At 40.3% G+C, this 18,880-nt stretch overlaps 2 protein-coding genes across 2 annotated transcripts; both read left to right on the plus strand.

The window, feature by feature from the left end:
- The first annotated feature begins 11,848 nt into the window (after positions 1-11,848).
- LOC120773105 (cuticle protein 16.5-like) lies at positions 11,849-13,351 on the plus strand. The gene is made up of 3 exons (XM_040102080.1): positions 11,849-11,860; positions 11,977-12,246; positions 12,992-13,351. Exons 1-3 carry the CDS (start codon positions 11,849-11,851, stop codon positions 13,349-13,351), a joined length of 642 nt encoding a protein of 213 aa, XP_039958014.1.
- Positions 13,352-17,595: 4,244 nt separating this feature from the next.
- Positions 17,596-18,660, plus strand: LOC120770801 (cuticle protein 16.5-like). The gene is made up of 4 exons (XM_040098380.1): positions 17,596-17,607; positions 17,724-18,047; positions 18,112-18,170; positions 18,429-18,660. Exons 1-4 carry the CDS (start codon positions 17,596-17,598, stop codon positions 18,658-18,660), a joined length of 627 nt encoding a protein of 208 aa, XP_039954314.1.
- Positions 18,661-18,880: the final 220 nt, after the last annotated feature.

Consider the following 18,880-nt stretch of genomic DNA (forward strand, 5'->3'; position numbering starts at 1 on the left):
CAAATACACGCTGCATGCCACCAACACACCGGCGATCAGCAATGTGGCACTGTTGCATAATGGTGAGAGGCGTGAATCGAATGTTTGCACACGCAAGGAAGACCGATAACCCTCCAAAATCTCGAACAAACTAGGCGTGCGGGCTGTTTTGTGCTTTGGCTAATTGGCCGCAAATAAAAACGGCGAACGGCGTTGCAAAACGTGTTTGTGCGTATGTGCGTACACACTTAATTGGCTGACATCTTAGATGCGCCGATTTTGGTAATAACGTGTGCCTTTATTGGGCTGCAGCGACGCCCCAAAATGCTGCACGTCTCTAACGACGCTGCAACGCAGCCCAAAAGCACTCACACACTCAAGCACACACAGACAAGTGCTGATGTTTATCTCGCCGCCATTTTTAATAGCAATCAATTGGATCAGAACAGCCGACGGCAAATGATCTAGTTGTTGTTGTTATTACAGTTGTTGTTGTTGTTGTTGTTGTTGTTACTGTTGTTGTTGTTATTACTGTTGTTGTCGCAGCTTTTGCTGATCCGCTATTACAAACCTAATTAGCAGCTTTGGAGAGCCCACAGCGTTTGTAGACTTTGCATTTACTCTCTTTCTTCTCTTTTTCTCATTATGCTTAATTTGTTGTTTGTGGATGGCGGTGAGAGGCGGAAAGTGTGCACCGGTTATTGTTGTTGGTCACCTTTAACGTACACATGTCATCAATTAATAGTAGCTCCAATAATGGCCCCATGATTATTAGTATTGTTGTTGTTTTTGTTGCTATTATGCATTTGTTGTTAAGCCTGTATTGTTCTGCCAACGTTAGCCGTTTATATTGTGGACAGTTTGCAACAGATGCACTTATGCATTTTTAGTCTCTAGCTTTATAAACTCAAGCACCTGTGCTGGAAGTGAAGCAAAGCAGGCGAAGATTATGTAAAACTACTAATTATAAAATTCTCAATTGGAGCAAATTGCAATGAACAACTTTCACGGATGAGGTCGAAGTCCCTTAGTGTATTTTTAGCGAGGGCAAGAACACTTTGTTTACATTCAGCATGGACCACAACCTTTTGTTTATCATTAGCGAAGACAGAAACTTTTTTATTCTAAAACTTACCGCTCTAAAAGGCGTTAGATCTCCTAAAATGCAGCCCTTGGCCGGATAAAATCCGGGTCAATTTTGGTAACGAACAACTGGCTGTTGTGGCACAGTGGAGTCATTAACTCCTTCACCAACTCCCTCTCAGTGAATAGCGTGGCAGGTTGAACTCCAACTAATCCAGAAACGACTCTGACATGTTTATATTTGGGCAGCCAGCAACCCTTTTAAAGGTGAATAATCTTAGGTCAGGTAAATGAACCCTTCTCCTTCTTTATTGGCATAAACACTGCTTAGACGGTTATAGCCGAGTTTAGAACCCTTAAGTGCAAAAGATTCTTAAGGTTGTTGACTTCTCTATGGGTGATTGACGATTGGGGCAAATATTTAGTTAACTCTCATTGACTCAATTCAGTCAAATACTGAGAAGATATCAAAGCAAAACTCACAAGTTTGCAACTTGTTCGAAAAGAGGTCCAATAACAATTACCAGGGTTGAGTTATGAGAAGTGAAGTCATACGCGAGTTGAGTTGTAGCCCAATTTTAGCTACTTTCGGCATCAGGGCACATTATGCTTAAATTGTGCTGACTGAACTTCATTAAGACACTTTATAGATTGATTTCAGAGATTTTTCGACATTGTGTTGTATCATGTCGGATCATGGGAGGCACACAAATATCTCTTCCGATATCTTCATAAGGATAAGATTTTATTTTTTTTTTGCTTTTGCGCACCAAAACACCGCAACGCACACACTGTGCAGCCAGTCATGATGCCTTTGTACAGCCGTGAACACTTGCACTTTCCAATGAAACATATCGCAAATGATATAATCAGCAACAACAACAAAAACAAATACAAAGTGGCAACACTAGTTTATTGTCAGTCGCATCGTAAAATCATAATTGAAAAATGTTGCAGCCACAATAAAGTTGCGAATGTGTCAACAGCTTCATAGAGTGCGGCCTGGTCAAGCGGCCAGCAACAACGCCAGCAGTGAAAAAACAATAGCGGCGACAACTATCACGCGTCGTTACAATTCGACCGAGTTATTCAATGTTTTATAGGTCTTTGTTGTTGCTGTAGACTTTTTATTTTATTTTTTTCTTCTGCTTTAAGCAGCATGTTGCACGCACGCACCGCACGACTTACCGACCCGCCACTCGCGCGCGCATTTTGATAAACATTTATTCGCCACAGCTGCGGCTGCAGCGCTGAAGCTTCGCGCTGGCCATTCTTCAAATCTTGTCATTCAGATGCAATGACATTTCATGGCAGCATTCAGCGCGCTTGCCACCGCTTGCTATGATTTTGAAATGTCGCACACTTCGTGCTTTTTATCGCCCGAGTTTCCGTTGGCTCAGCGCGCGCTTTGGCGGCTGTGGCACCTGTTGCCAAGCGGCCATCCATTAAATTCGCATACTTGTTCGCCTTCGGTTGTTCCAGCGGCTGCTGCCACCGTTTTGCTGCGGCTTTCTGGAACTAGTGCACACTAAATAAGGTGGAAGCTGCACTCACGCCATTTTATGCGGCTGCTCATTGAATTCATGAAATCACTTATTTGTGGCCGGAGTCACGAACGTCAGAAGCCCGGAGGCAAAACGTAGTACCAGCATATTTTATAGCCAAGCACAAATATTGCACAATAATCAGCGCGATGATGTGTTGCATGCCGGCGGCGGCAACATTACACCGCCCGGTGGGGTGGGTAGCAATTTGACAGCAATCGGAGTGAGCTCAACGGGGGAGCCGCTGTAATGGCTTCACCAGCCGTCGGCTATTTTTGGTTCTGCATTTTTTGGGGCGATAGTTGCTCCACAACACCTAAGTCAGCCGCATAATCGTCATTATTTCCTTTCGCGTTTTGCTGATTAAAATAATTGGCCACACTGAATTGAGAAACGAGTTATGTAAAGTTCTCGAAAATGGCCTGCGGCGAAATCTACATGGAAATTAGTTAATTGCATAGACGCTTTGACACCCGAGTGTGCTTGAGACACTTGTTGGTGCCACAACAGCGCTTAAATAAATGTAAATATCGAAATTTGGTGTAATTTAATTATAGTTGATCTTGCTGCGATTTGTGGGGTATTTAGGTCTAGACGCCTAAATTTTGGTAATTTTTCGAACTGAGATAAAAAAAAATGAGAAAGCTTCTTACAAAAAGATCGTCGAATTACGGCTAATGAGGACTTGAGATAAAAAAAGTTTCGAGAACACCTCAAAAATTTTATCAATAAATAATTTCGAGAAAAATGCGTTTAAAGTTTACCATTCCAGTTGCCATGACACAAACACGGCTATAACTTCGGAAATTTTTTGAATCAAGAAAAATCATTTCAGGAAGTTATTTTTGAATATCTGAGCTATCCAATTATGAAAAAAAAAAATATTTTTTTAATTTCTGGACTAGATTACTCCCTTGATAATACCCAATAGGAAGCTGTAGGGCGGAGAGTAATGTAGAGATATAAGAACAAAACCGCTTCTAACCCAACATTTTGGTCCTTTTTTGACACAATTGAAGTGGAGATGGAAATACATACATATACTGTATTTTAAACGGTCTCTGAAGAAATGGCTTCAAAAAGTTTCATTCTCAAATTCTCAGCTGCTATACCACATGAAATAGCTAGAGGTCTACATGGAGTACATGGGCTTACGGGTTTCAAAAAATCTAATTTTTTATAGTCTTATTGAATTCTCCAAAACCTCTAGAATATTGTCCTAAACTTTTAAGTTGAAGCGAGTTTTAGTTTCGAAGATATAGCCTTGAGAACTTGTGCGCTCGAGGCTAGCTCCGTCTTTAAATGCGTTTTTCTCCAAAATGTGTTTTTGAAGTCGGTTGGCAAGGTTTCTCGGGAACTACTCAACCGATCATCATGAAATTTTATACAGGTCTTTGAGATACAATTTTTAAAGACTTGGACCAAGGATTTTTTTTGTTTATAACTATTTGAAAAAAAAAATATCACGAAATTTTCATTTTTTAGTAAAAAAAAAATTTGCCAGAATCCAAATTTCAGTTTTTTCCTTCGTTCAAGTTCTAAGTTAAGGTTTTGACTAAAAGATGTATTTTTGTAAATGTATCACTTTAGATGATCCTGTAAGGAGTTATACTGCCAACGCGGACGCATTTTCTTTCCGTGGTATCACGGCAATTGGCGCCGAAATGGCCGAGTTGAAAATATTTTTTTTCCACAAATTTCAGAATTTTTTTGTTAATAGTGTATGATTGTAACAATAAAAAAATTCTAATAAAATATTTCATTTTTTATATGAGAAAATTTTTTTGAAAAAAGACTGTTTCTTACCCGAGGAAAGCCATGTAACCCCTTAAAGAAATTCTACATACGAAATAAACTTCTTGTGGTCAATTAATATACATACATAAATTTAGAATCCCTTAGACCTTTTCTTCATCATTATCATCATCATTATATTCATCATATGCTCTTTACGATTTTATTCCTTCTCTACCTAACATCGTCGCTTTGAAAATTGCACTCATCACTTGCGATAACTAATTAAGTTGTCAACGTAGAATTGTCAACTAAAAATAAAATAAAAGTCTATTGCAAATTACATTAACAAAATTTGATGATAATTACTGTTTTACGCTCGTTTTCCGAATATGTTTGCAATTCGCCATTTCAATGAACATATGTATATTAGAGAGGGTCGAAAAACGAATATTTTTTTGCTTGGTACTCTGTTAAGGTTCTCTGATAGGTTTTTAGATACCTCTAAGAAAGTATTTCCAATGATGGGTTTCTAATTTTAACGGGGAGATCCTCTGGCTTACAGTTTTCTATATTTTTCTTATTATCAAAAAATTAATCCTCTACAAAGAGATCTCTTTGTACGATTGAAAAAAATCATTATAATTTATATCGTGAAGCTCATAGTTTTTTTAGAAATTTACTGCTCTACAAAAATGGTATCATAAAATTAAAAAAAATGTGATATGCATTGGAAATTGAAGCTGAATATCTCATAAACCCTTTACCTTTATGAAAAAAAAATATTGAGACCATTTTTGTAGAGCATTCAACTTCCTCCAAAGAAGCGAGATGTTTTTTTCAAGTATTTCGAAGCGAGATATGAATTTTTCTCTGTGATAAGAATAACATATACAACAGTTAGGTAGAGGACTTTCCCATTTACACCCTACATTTAAGAGCTCATTCTTGGAGAAACTCTCTAAGAGTTCTCAAAAAACCTATTTTCAGGGTACCAAGCGAAAAAGTATGCAATTTTTTGACCCAGCCTAATATTTATGTATATGAGTGTGTAAGTACAACAGTATGATATACTCATAGATAAACATACACGTACAACAACAATATAAAATTATATACAAATGTGTTTGTGGACGTTCATTTAGTTTTTACTCACATAATTATGCTCTGAAATTAGCCGTCGCCAAGGTGGCAGGCTTAATCATCTCGTCCAAAATGCCATTTCGCAGCATCTGGTTTTGAAATTTTCACAATGTTGCAAACATTTTTTAAACGCTTTTGGAAATTTGTAATTGCATTAAGCGCTCGAAATGTTGGATAAAATGCGATGTACAAATTTATGCTTGTGAATTGAATGTGGGAACTGCCAAAACACGATAATTTAGCAGTTTACGTGGGACCACGATTGGCCTGAAAAAAAGAGAAAAATTAAAACTATTTTATTTGTTGCTTGTTATTTGTTTCAAAAATAGTATTTATCGTTTTTTGGAACACCCTGTAGTACATTATGTGCACTAAAAGGATTTAAAAAGTATATATATACAAAACTCAAACCAAAATCTTAGAGTATCAAAAAAGTATCGTTTCAGATCAAATGTTGGCTAGTGAAGGATCAGGTCCCACTTTCAGATCTCATCACTGAACTTGGCTGAGAAAAAATGTGTATTTCTGAAATAGCCTACAAATGGATATCTCTATTGATACACTCAAAAACAAAGCGTTCCACTTGTTCGTATTAATCTAAAGAAAACTTCGCGTTAGGAGCTTCTTCGAAACAAAAGTGCAGGTTTCCGGTTCATTTTAGGGTTTTTAGCCATCAGCTTATTAATAAAAAGATGTGGACTCTTGTATCTTGTAGAGCAGTAAATATAGAATATCTTCAGGTTTTGAGAATCTACATATGTGCATATATGTATACATATGTATATAGTATTCTGAAAAAATTCTTTTACCACGAGGATTGCTTTTTTATTTCGTGATTGTAGAACAAAAACAAATATTAATCGTCCAAAAACACTTTATTGCTTTTCAAAATATTCTCCAGTAAGACCTAAACATTCTTGCATGCGTTTGAACCAATTGGCGAATCACTTTTGTCACCTTGATTGAAGTATATTCAACCGTTCATTCTGAACGCATCACCCTCCTCTTCAGGCGTCGAAAAACGTTGACACCTTAGTTTATGTACTTTCTACGTGCGGGAATAAAAAGAAGTCATTCGGTGACCGAGTCAGGCCTATACGGTGGATGACTTATCAAATCGATGCTCTATGAGCTCATAAATGCATTGTTTTCAGTAGTTTTTTATAGTACAGAGTGATCTGTTTCGGCGGTTGGTTTTCTTGATTTATTAAAAGATAACTGACAAACAAATCGTTGTGTACCACTCAGAATTTACTATTCTCTTGCTTGTATGTAATATTGCCATAAAAACCGGCAAACATTTGATTGGAAGAGCTTCGAGTGTGAACAACATTTGCTGCATTCGACTCATCATGAAACACCCATATAATCGACTGCTGGCTGTTTTCGGGCTCATACGTGTAAATCCACGATTCATCACCTATAACCTCGAATCACCGTTATTTTTTAACATTTCTCTCGACCAACCTGAACCTGTTTTTTACCCTACACTAATGCCTATAGCCTCAATCTCCTAGTTGCCTTAAACTTACTACAGATCACAACTGAATTTTGACGACCTTCACGAAATTGGTCTTGGAGAGATCTACGACTTCGAATGAACTCACCATACAATCGCTAAACACTGGTCCTTGCCAGAGCCTCTTCGTCAAAAATAGAATTAAGTTCATCGAAGTACTCTGAATAAGTTAATCCATATTAAAAGTTGTAAAAATTAATCGCACTAAAATGTTCGCAATAAAATTCCAATTTTTGGCCGAAATGAATATTTAAAGTTACTGTAAACAACATAAATAGCGCCCGTAGGTCAAAATAGTCTGAATATTTATATCAAAAATGTCAAGCTTTATGATAAAGTTGTGAGTTGCCAAATTGCAAAACTAGGGTTACCAAATCCCGATATATAAAAGCAATACGTATTACCATTAAAACTTGATTTAAATCTAACCAAACGGCCTTGGTTATATCACAAAGTAATTTGCGCCAAAATTCCGCAACCAATTTGTAAATAAACTAGCAAATCTCAAAATTACAAATTTTAATTTAGTTTCATTTAGTATACGCAGATCTATAAAAGTTTTTAAACTAGTTATGTTACCGATAAGTCCTTAAAAGGCAAAGACATGCTGTAAAAACGAGCCATAAATATTTATTAGCTTCTGTGGCCTAGAAAGTGAAAATCTGTGGACGCATACATACATATTTATAGATACATGTAGAAGGGTATTTGCTCAAATAATTGTCGGCAAATGAGCGAAACGAGTTTTTCGCCAATAAAATTTGGACTAAAATCGGCTTTGATACAGATTTTATTGTAATGAGTGGATGTGAGTTGTGGTGTGGGGACTTCGCCGGTGTTTAAGCCATATTTTTATCTCAAGTAATGACGCTTTGCATTAGCGCTCAATGCATTTAAAGCACGATTACTTTTAAGTAGTACTTATAACTATTCTTGTATGTACATATCGTCACCTAAAATACAAAATAACGTAACATCACTTTTCATAAGTTAACAGGCGAAGAAAAATCGATGGAATAGGACCACTCATTTGAAACAAAATTTTAGTTTTGGTTATAAAATGGATATATACTGGTTATATATTGGTTATATCTGACAGCGAAAGCTGAAAATTTTGAACTATCGCAAGCAATAAGAATCGCAAACATAAAAAACTCATTTTCGATCCTTTTTATGATAAGTTGTTTTGCATTTTCGGTGACAATATATATATATATGTATGTAGACTATATATATATACTTATTTATGCTATCTGAATCGCCATTTATCATTTTATAACAGGCGCAGCGTGCGCATGGAAACAAGATACACAATTAACGGCAAATCAACGCATAAATACTTCATTAATTTATTACTTATCTAAGCGGCAGCGATTACTGGCAATTACCATCAACAAAAGTTGCACGCAAAAAAGCCGCGCAGCCGCAGTCACACGCAATTGACGATTTTCTGTTTCAAGACATTTTTGGCTTTTAATGTTTTTCTGCCAGATCATGAGTTATGGTTGTAGCAGTGGCTAGGCAAGCTGTCATAAACGCACATTTGTATATATTTTTAAATACATTCAATTACTCAGGCAACAGTGGCAGTTGAGTTGTCAGACAATTTCATTGAAACTCCTTCGGCCTCACCAAAACACAACAACAAAAGGCACGCAAGCAACGGCTATCCACTGGACGTGACGTCAACATGGATGCCGGGTCGCATTATGGTAGAGAAAGAGCTTGCGGCATAACTCAGCAGCTACTTGGACATGGATGCCACGCACGGAGTTGAGTCTGGGTGCGTTCAACGAGGCACTTGCTGCCCCCACGGGAGACCATTGTACAAATCTTTTTAGATTTTCTACAATATTAAATATCTTTTTGATATTTTCAAATACCACACATTCATTGTTTAACCAAAAATTCTTTTACAAACTAATTCTCATTGCTTTGACATGTTCGTATGTCCATTTTCGTATTAGACATGACTTAGGAATTTTTCAAATTTTCGGCGCTGCACCTTTCGTAACGACTGTTGCGTCTCAATTCAACTCAATTCAATTCAAGTTAACTAAATTCCATGCAATACGTTTCGAATGCAACTAATTTTGTATTAAATTAATTGTGTAGTTTTTATGCAAACTCCAAAAAGCGTCCACACGCCCAAATGCGGTTGCACCCGTCGCTGAAATTCTTTCGGTTTTCAGTGCGTGTTGCAATTTTTAACTACTTCGTAAAGCCGAAAATTGTTTGTCCAAACATTTGGTGTAATTTTTTTAATTGTGCACTCGCAGGCAACTGACTCATTCTATGGCGTTACGCATTTTTCTCCATACTTTTGTACACTGAGAGAAATTGCATTTAGCATGAACAGTATTAATTCAGGAAAGGGAAGAGATCTGCATTTAGTTTTCGAACTACTAATTAAGGAAATGTTTTAAAATACCTTTAAAAGTCAGAGTTCCCATGTTTACATGGAATCAGCAGTCACTAAGTCCAGTGAAGGTAGCTATAACGTCAGTAAGGCAATAGAGGTACGAAAATTAGACGAGTTTCGAAAGTATTTTAAGAGAGCTGCGATTTGGTCATTTTAAAGAGTTCAATGAATGCAATACCCATTATTATTCGCAGACCATTTTATTAATTATCACCTCGTGACAGACGATTTGAAGTGATTATGGCGCCCAGACCGTATTTTTCCAAAAGCTCGTACGTTATCTTTAACATCTTGGAAGAAGGAGGCTTATAGATGATAGGATCAGGTATAGCTGGAAAGATCGTTAGGATAGTAGTCCTAACGGTCGAGGGATTTATGAGTCCATTCGGACGTTGGGTTTGTTGAAGGTAACGCAGGCTTCTTATTCTGTCTGAGTCTGGTTTTTCTGCATGGGGCTCTGAATGCATTTTTGCATTAGAGGCACCTATCAGATAAGTCGGATTGTTTTTGTGGGGCGAGAGTACAGGACTGGATGCATATAATTGCAGAATGCCCGATGCACTCGGACATTAGGGCAATTAGCTGGACTGATGGACGTTTAGATGTTAGCGGTGTGATCTCCTCTAGTCTGAATACCGAACATTTAAATGCCGTTTAACTGAGAACTCTTAGCTTCTTGTGTGAATAATGTGTGCGTGTAATGTGCGTATGAAGCCCAAGCCCTGGTAGTGGTTTTGGTTGGAAGAACTGACACTTTGTCAGTTGAATGTGGAGTTGTGTTGCATTCCTAAGACAGAGGTTTTTGATGGGCCTCGAACCCTACCAAGATGGTTAGTGTGTCCTTTCAACACTACCAATTGATGAACGCATTGGTTAGGTCCGCTGGGCTTTTGAACGCCGTGTACCTCCGTTAAACACACCGGATGTTACCTTTAACATACTTCGACTTGAACTACAATTAGTTTAAATCGGCCTTTGTACCTGATAGTATCCTTGCTGCGACTTCAATATTCTTCCCTCACGCCGAGTATATTCATGGCTTTGAACCTTTTGGTTAACTCTATGAGATAAGATATCACAGATGATCAAATATATGACAGGCACCTCAGTAAAGTGTGACGGGCATGCCTTCAATTCATCACATCTAGAAATTGTGAGATTATCCAAGTATAATTTTCGGCTGTACCCGAATATAAAATTCCCTTAGATTCAATTTTTTATTTGTTTTTTCCCAGCCGAATTTTTCGTTCATTTTTGCGGACATGATTGTTTTACAAATAAGGAAGCGCACTGAATTATTAATTTTCAAGTAAATTATCTTAACAACCGAGAGCATGGCGTGGCTTTAAAAGGAATCTGTAAGAAGCCGTGCGTTATTCGCATGCTATTTTGGAAAAAACTAGGTCAGTGCATTTTTTAGGAATTTAAAATGAAGATAACTACGCCCGTTAAGTGCCAGTGACAGGTATTTCAGTTGTCGCAAACGTTTTCAGGCTGTGGGAGTATTATTGTAGGAGTAAAGAGAAAATAGGGAGTATGAGGTTAAAAGGTCTATCGTAACAGGCATTTCACTTGGACAGCTTAGAACGTCGGGAGTATTAAAAAGCATAAACAAGCAGGTTTTCAACTTTCGGTTTTTACCTTTATCGCTGCAGCCGCGGCAGCTCCAGTTTCCACCCCAACTTACCCCACAAACTAGTAATAATAAATTAATTTCGCTTCGCAAATCGAACACAAAAAGTCTCCAAAAACTCATATGTCATTGCAATGAAAATCTTGACTCCATTCATTCGCTCATTTTCCACAAACTTGCCGCTAATGCTTCGTGCGCATTCATAGCCAGCCGAACTGACGACAGACGACGAATCATAGGCGATAGCGTGCTGCTACAATTCGCGGTTGCACGCATTGCTAAGTGGTCAGAATAGAAACAACAACCACTGGACAATGCAAACATCTCAAGCGGCAATAGCGCAGCATAAGAATCGTCTCCGCCGCCACAGCTTGCCAAAACGAGCCGCTAGCCACCAGCCGGCGCAAGTTCGGGCTTCACGTCTTTCGTGTGTCGCACAAAAGCTTCAAACGCCGCAAAAATCGATTGCAATCTCTTTGCTTTTGGGTGATTGTGCGTTTTTGCTCTCTTATTTTTCTATTTTTCGTTTTTGTTTTACTTTTGTACATTCAATTCGGTTCGTACAAGAATGCACATTTTGCTATGTTTTTGCGCTCTTCGATATAATTTTTCTAATTTACGATCGAACGCTTTGAACTATAAAAGTAACTGCTTGTCAGCTTAGCAATCACAGTTGACTTCTCCACCAACCGAGCGACTAGCCAGAAAATCGTGTGCGTGCGCTCAATAGACGTGTGAAAGAGTTCGCAAATAAATCACTTTAATCCTCCGCAACGCCTTCATATCCAGACATGAAATATCTGGTGAGGATAACGCGTGTGTTCTAGTTGAAATTTGTGATCATAAGTGCTTGTGTTTATACCGTTACTTTGCTTCTAATCACCTCTTTTAACGTGTCCTTTCCGTTGTGTCGCACTAGATCGTACTTAGCTTGATTGCAGCCGCCACCGCTGCCCCTGGATTATTGGGTTTGGGCCATGGATCATATGCAGCGCCAGCGCTGAGTTTAGGGAGCTTAGGTCATGGACCAGCTATAAGCTATGCCGCACCAGCTGTTAGTTACGCAGCACCTTCCATCAGTCTTGCTCCAGCGCCCATTGTCAAGGCTTACTCCGCACCTGCTGTAGTCGCCGCACCGACCATAGTGAAGGCAGCCCCAGCCGCCACCAGCTACTCCACCTTCAGTCAGGTGAGTTGAGGGGAGAGAGACTTAGTCCCCAAAATCCTTAAACTAAGGCAAAAAATATTCAATTCAACGAAAGTAAAAGGTAACTAAGCCCCGAGGTTGGGTAACAGTAACCCTGAAGTAAAAGTTATTTCATTTCGATTTCAAGCATTTGTCTAGTGGAAATGATTCAGAATCGCACAAAAAACTGTGAAGGTTAGGTTAAACTGGTAGGCAATAAGTCACACATAGCCTAGTTTTGGTCCTTTGCGATACCAGATGGGGTTCAGTTGCTAGGTCCAAGGGATGCAGTCATCCTTTAGGATGTCGGCGCTTGGCACGAATTTTAACCGACTCTGTCGCCACAATATCGATACCTCCTCCAGTGTAGCATACCGTGGGGACTCCAGTTGCTTACAGCGTAGTCTTGCTGATGCGCGACAAATGCAAAGGAAATGCTCCACTGTTTCCGTGGTGCCCTGCTCTAAACATTTACAGCAGTCTTCTCGATCTGTCAGCCCCATTCTGCGGACGTGTGCCGTCATCGGACAGTGACCAGTTAGAATTCCAGATCAATTTTCTACAGTCTCTTGTATCGAGTGCCAATAGAAATGTTGTGTAATTCCGATCTACCGCAAATAATTATTATACCGAATAAGGAAAATATTTTTAACGGACCGGCCTTCCACCGAATTCGATTAAAATTTAGCTTAATTATAATTAAACAATACAATAAAATCTGATTTGACATTTAAATTTTGTGCCTCAGGTCATTCAACATGCTGCCCCAGCCGTCGTTAAGGTCGCCGCCCCCGCTCCAGTTGCCGTAGCGGCTCCAGCCATTTCTTACGCTGCACCCGCCCCGGCCATCTCATATGCCGCAGCCGCGCCCGCCATCTCGTACGCCGCACCCGCTCCAGCCATCTCGTACGCTGCACCCGCCATTAAATTAGCCGCACCCGCGATCTCCTATGCCGCAGCCGCTCCAGCCATCTCATACGCTGCACCCGCCATTAAATTGGCCGCCCCCTCGATCTCCTACGCTGCCGCTGCCCCATCCATCGTGAAGTACGCTGCTCCAGCCATCAGCTACGGAGGCGGTCTCAGTTTAGGCCACGGCTACCATTAAATGTATGACAACCGAACTGCAGCAAAAACGAAAGGATATACGATTACAGCAAGAACCCGAAGGCGAGACCACACCACAAACACGTGGGGTAGTGGAAAAGAAGGATGAATGCAACAAGGATTTATGGAATTACGGATTACATGCTTTACGTTATAGCGTCAGACGGCCATTTGGCGGTCAGCGCTTTTAAGTATTTGCTCTTTTTTTGTTTTTTGGTAGTCACTAAATGGTTTAATAAGATTTTCACTGATATAAAGATCTAAATAATATATTTCCCTGCTCTCAATATGGGAATTCGCCTTACTTTACAATGAATTTTTTTGTCATTGTTGTGATGAATTACAAATGTGTCGACAATAAGAACCAATAACAACAAAAGCGATTCATCACTGCAACAATGTTCAATAACAACAACAGCAAGAACGACAAACAACAAGAACGACAGCAAGCAGCCGCACGATATATGCAGATAAGAGGAGAGTGGAGTGTAAGAGCGTATGATGAGTGGCAGAAAATCACCGTTGTACGCTCTCAGCAATAATTTTTCTCTTCATCATTTTCATTAATCTCTCTATTTCAAATGTATTCAACTAAATAAATAATTGTTTGAATAAAATATTCATTATGGCAAGCCGAAATTAAGTTCACGATGGCATGGCAAACAAAATATACACATGTACAACAGCAGCAACAACAACAAATTGCGTCATTGCGTGCTCAAAATGGCGTCAACTGAGGAATGTGGTGCAAAATAATACGGAATTTGTCTATCAAAGGGTTTAATGAGGATATCATACATACATGCATAAATATATATTGTATTTATTTCAATGCTTTGTATATACTATTAAGTAAAAAAGGAATAAAAAATGCTAAGTGAACTTTTTCGTTAAAAAATATAATTTGTGTGATTTTTATTGAAAGATTAGTCAAATATTTATAAATAATAATAAAAACCTAGCTTTCCCTGCTGTTTGCGTTTACCCGCTAATTTTTAACCGTAATCAGCCTTTTCTTTTGTAAAAGATTATATTATTTTGTGTATATTCGTACAGGGTTTGTCCGGAAAGTAATAGAACTGATTATCTTCTGCCGCGACTGTACTTCGGAGCGTGCGCGCACCGTCTGGATTCGGAAGAGGGCGTTTCTAGGTAATGAACGAGCGGCTGGTCAGTTGCCTCCGAGCACCTGGAGAGTCAGGACAAAGATTTTCGCGCGACGATACGCGATTAAATTCTGTGTGAAACTTCGTAAATCTGCGACAGAGACGTTTTGATATGATCCAGCAGGCTTACCCAGATGTTGCTTTAACAAGAAGTGGTGTGTTTCGGTGGCACTAGGCCTTTTTGGAGGGCGGGAAGAGGTCGCTGATGAAGACCGAAAGAATGAGCAAATCCAAAGCGAAAACGATGCTCGTTGTCTTTTTTTGATATCAAAGGCATCGTCCACCATTAATTTGTGCCTCCTGGGCAAAACGTCAACGCCGAGTTTCACGTGGAAGTCCTCAAAGGGCTCAAACGAAGGGTCAATCGGGTCCGACAAGACATCGCAGCCGATGGGAAGCTGCACCAGGGCAACGCCCCGGCTCACAGCGCCTTCTTGTCAACAGCTACCTAATCAAGGCCGGCATCCTAACGCTTCCGCTCAGATGTTGCCCCCTGGACTTTTTTGTTTCATTGCCTGAAAAGGCCGAGGAAAGGGGATCCAAGCAGTATGCACCTCGGCTCTCAAGGCTTTTCCGGAGGAGGAGCCTATTTTAAAAGTTTTTAAAGAATTGTAAAGATTGGTTCAATAAAATTTTTTAAATCGACTCAGTCCTATTACTTTTCGAACAAACCCTGTAGGTATATTTGAAACCAAATGGCAACCATTGCAATAATTTCAACAGGAAAAGGAATGCAGAACTGTGCGGCTGTGAACTGTTTTGAACAAGAATACAACAACATGAGCAAGGCAGTGTCGTTTGTGTCTTTCAGAATTCTTCCTCTTCTCGTTACCGCTCGTCAACAAACTACGAGTTCGGGCAACAAAAGACCTCGTCTGTAAACGCACTCTAAGTAAAATATAATACATGGTTTTAGAACTGCGGTAAAAGTAAGATGCCAGTTGTTGATCATCTTAGCCAATAAAAACCATGAAATAATGTACGAAAAGTATTCGTTAATATAAACCGAATACTTGAATAAAATTAATTTAGAAACCTACATCGGCCAAGCACATATGTACAAAGCAACAACCTCGAAACCCATATATTTAGCAAAGACATCAACCAATCGAACGGTTTCGCCTCGAATGGATATAGCTGGAGTCTTATGTGTTTTAAGGGTCCACGTTGCTTGGTTTGTTAACAATCTACACTCTATTTATTGGTCTGCCAAAATGACTCTACCATAAATCCAATACAACTCTGTTAATAAGACGTTCATGTGGTTAGTTCCATTTCGTAATAACAGCCAAGTCGCAAAGTCTGCGTTAGGCTTGGCCATTGCAAACTCTTTGGTCGACATTTTTAATAAAATGTGGTTGAAACACCTTTAATTCTTAAAATTTTGCTCCCATGACTATTTTTCAAATAAGGAAGCCCCATGAATTATTAATTTTCAAGTAAATTATCTAAATAACAGTGAGCATGGCGTGCCTATAAAAGGAATCTGTTGGAAACCGCGCATTGTTCGGAAGCAATTTGTGAAAAATCTAGGTCAGAGCAATTTAAAAGAATATAACAACACCCGTTATGTGCTAGTGACAGGCATCTAAGTTGCCTCAAACAATTTTGAGCAGTGGGAATATTTGTTGGCAGGCCATTAATAAGAGGCTAGTCTTCTACTTTCAAATTTCCATTTTGTGCATCACACTTATCAGCTTAGTATATAACGCAGTTCACCTCAGAAACTAATAACACAGTTTAAATACGAATTTGCAAATCAAACGGAAAAAGTCTCCAAAAACTCTTCGGTCATAGCAACGAAAATCTCAAGTCCATTCATTCACTCATTTCGCACATACATACTTGTCACCAAACATAGGGTGCATGACGCCAGCCGAGCTGACGGCAGACGGCGGACCATAGCAGATCGCATGTTGCTACAATTCTGGCTGCAATTGGCATTTGCACACATTGCTAAGTGCTCAGAATAGAAACAGCAAGCGCTGAGCAATGCAGACATTTCAAGCAGCAGCATAAGAATCGATTCCGCCGCCACATCTTGCCAAAAGGAGCCACTAGTCGTCGGCGCGAATTCGGGCTTCATGTCTTTCTTTTGTTGTAAAAAGCTTCCAACGCCTCAAAATCCGATTGCAGTCGCTCTGCTTTGGGTGGTTGTGCATTTTTGCGCCCTTATTTGTTTGCTATTTATTATACCGTCGCAACCTGTTGCTTAGGGTATACTAATTTTTTTGGGCTAACTGTTGTTTGGAACATCCAAACGAGATATATAATGATTTGCATGTATGTATGTATGTATGGTCAAGAGGAAAATATGTGTTGTCTCCGTCGGACCATATGTAATAGCAGAAACTTGAGAACTTGCCAACCTGAAGCGGTTAGTATTTTAGCTGGCTGAAATCGAACCATTGCCACGCCCACCGACCCATAATTCCGGCCACTTCTTACGAATAGCTTCGCAAACGACACATAACACTCAATTAGTATTCCTAATTGACAGTTTGACCGGTCGGAAAGAATTCGGAGTAGATCACTTCTCGATTATCGAAGAAAACTACAAGTATTAACATAACCTTCATTTTTGATTTGCGTGACTTGGTTTTTTCAACTCCTGCTCACCTTTTCCACGATATTTCAAAAAGGTTTTCACTGATCCCTCCAAAAGTCCAACGATGCTGGTAAGACCTCTGGCTGTTAATCGTCGATTCTCAAGCACCAATTTCCCGACGTGTTGTTTATCAGTAGATGTTGATGGCCGTCCAGGACGTGGTTCGTCCAAACAAAAACAGTTAGACGCGACAAACGAATATTATGTTTCGATACACCCGAACTTGGCTCTTCCTTACTTGCTTTTGTTTCACTTTTACGCTACGTTTTTGCGCTCTTCAATGTAATCTTTCTAATTTACGATCGACCACGTTGAACTATAAAAGTAACTGCTTGTCAGCTTAGTAATCACAGTTGACTTCTCCAGCAATCGAGCGACTAGCAAGCAAATCGTGCGTGTGCGTTCAATAGACGTGTAAAAGAGTTCGCAAATAAATCACTTTAATCCTCCGCAACGCCTTCATATCCAGACATGAAATATCTGGTGAGGATAAGGCGTGTGTTCTAGTGGAAATTTGTGATCATAAGTGCTTGTGTTTATACCGTTACTGTGCTTCTAATCACCTTTTTTAATGTGTCCTTTCCGTTGTGTCGCACTAGATCGTACTTAGTTTGATCGCAGCCGCCACCGCTGCCCCTGGATTATTGGGTTTGGGCCATGGATCATATGCAGCACCAGCGCTGAGCTTAGGGAGCTTAGGTCATGGACCAGCTATAAGTTATGCCGCTCCCGCTGTTAGCATTGCTCAGTCCGCCCCATCCATTAGTTACGCAGCGCCATCCATCAGCCTTGCTGCAGCACCCGTAGTATCTGCACCTGCTGTAGTATCCGCACCTACTGTAGTATCCACACCTGCTGTAGTTGCCGCACCGACCATCGTGAAAGCAGCCCCAGCCGCCACCAGCTACTCTACCTTCAGTCAAGTGAGTTCAGAGGCGAGAGAAAGAGGATCCTTTTATAATCCTGTAAATTCCATACTCCCCTCAGGTTATTCAGCATTCCGCTCCAGCTGTCGTTAAGGTCGCCGCCGCCGCACCAGTAGCCGTAGCAGCTCCCGCACCAGTTGCCGTAGCGGCTCCAGCACCAGTTGCCATTGCAGCTCCAGCGCCAGTTGCAGTAGCAGCTCCCGCTATTTCTTATGCCGCACCCGCTCCAGCTATTTCATTAGCCGCTGCTGCGCCAGCCATCTCGTACGCCGCAGCTGCTCCATCTATTTCATTGGCCGCAGCCGCCCCATCCATCTCGTATGCTGCCGCACCGGCCATCTCATACGCCGCACCCGCTCCATCCATTTCATTAGCCGCAGCCGCCCCAGCCATCTCGTATGCCGCACCGGCACCAGCTATTTCGTACGCCGCAGCCGCCCCAGCCATTTCTTATGCCGCAACTGCTCCAGCCATCTCGTACTCTGCACCCGCCATTAAATTAGCCGCCCCCTCGATCTCCTACGCTGCAGCTGCCCCATCCATCGTGAAGTATGCTGCTCCAGCCATCAGCTACGGAGGCGGTCTCAGTTTAGGTCACGGCTACCATTAAATGAGTTACAAACGATGTGCAGCCAAAACGAAAAGGATACTATAGCAAGAACCCGAAGTCGAGACCACATCACGATCACGTGGTGTAGAGGAAAAGAAGGATAAATGCAAAACGCATTGATATTTAATAAAAAATTAATCTAACAGCCACATAAGTTGCATGATCGCGTGCTCCAAATGGCGTAACTGAGGAATGTGGTGCAAAATAACACGGAATTTGC

Source organism: Bactrocera tryoni, chromosome 3, assembly GCF_016617805.1.
Source record: "Bactrocera tryoni isolate S06 chromosome 3, CSIRO_BtryS06_freeze2, whole genome shotgun sequence".
Taxonomy (NCBI): Eukaryota; Metazoa; Arthropoda; class Insecta; order Diptera; family Tephritidae; genus Bactrocera; species Bactrocera tryoni.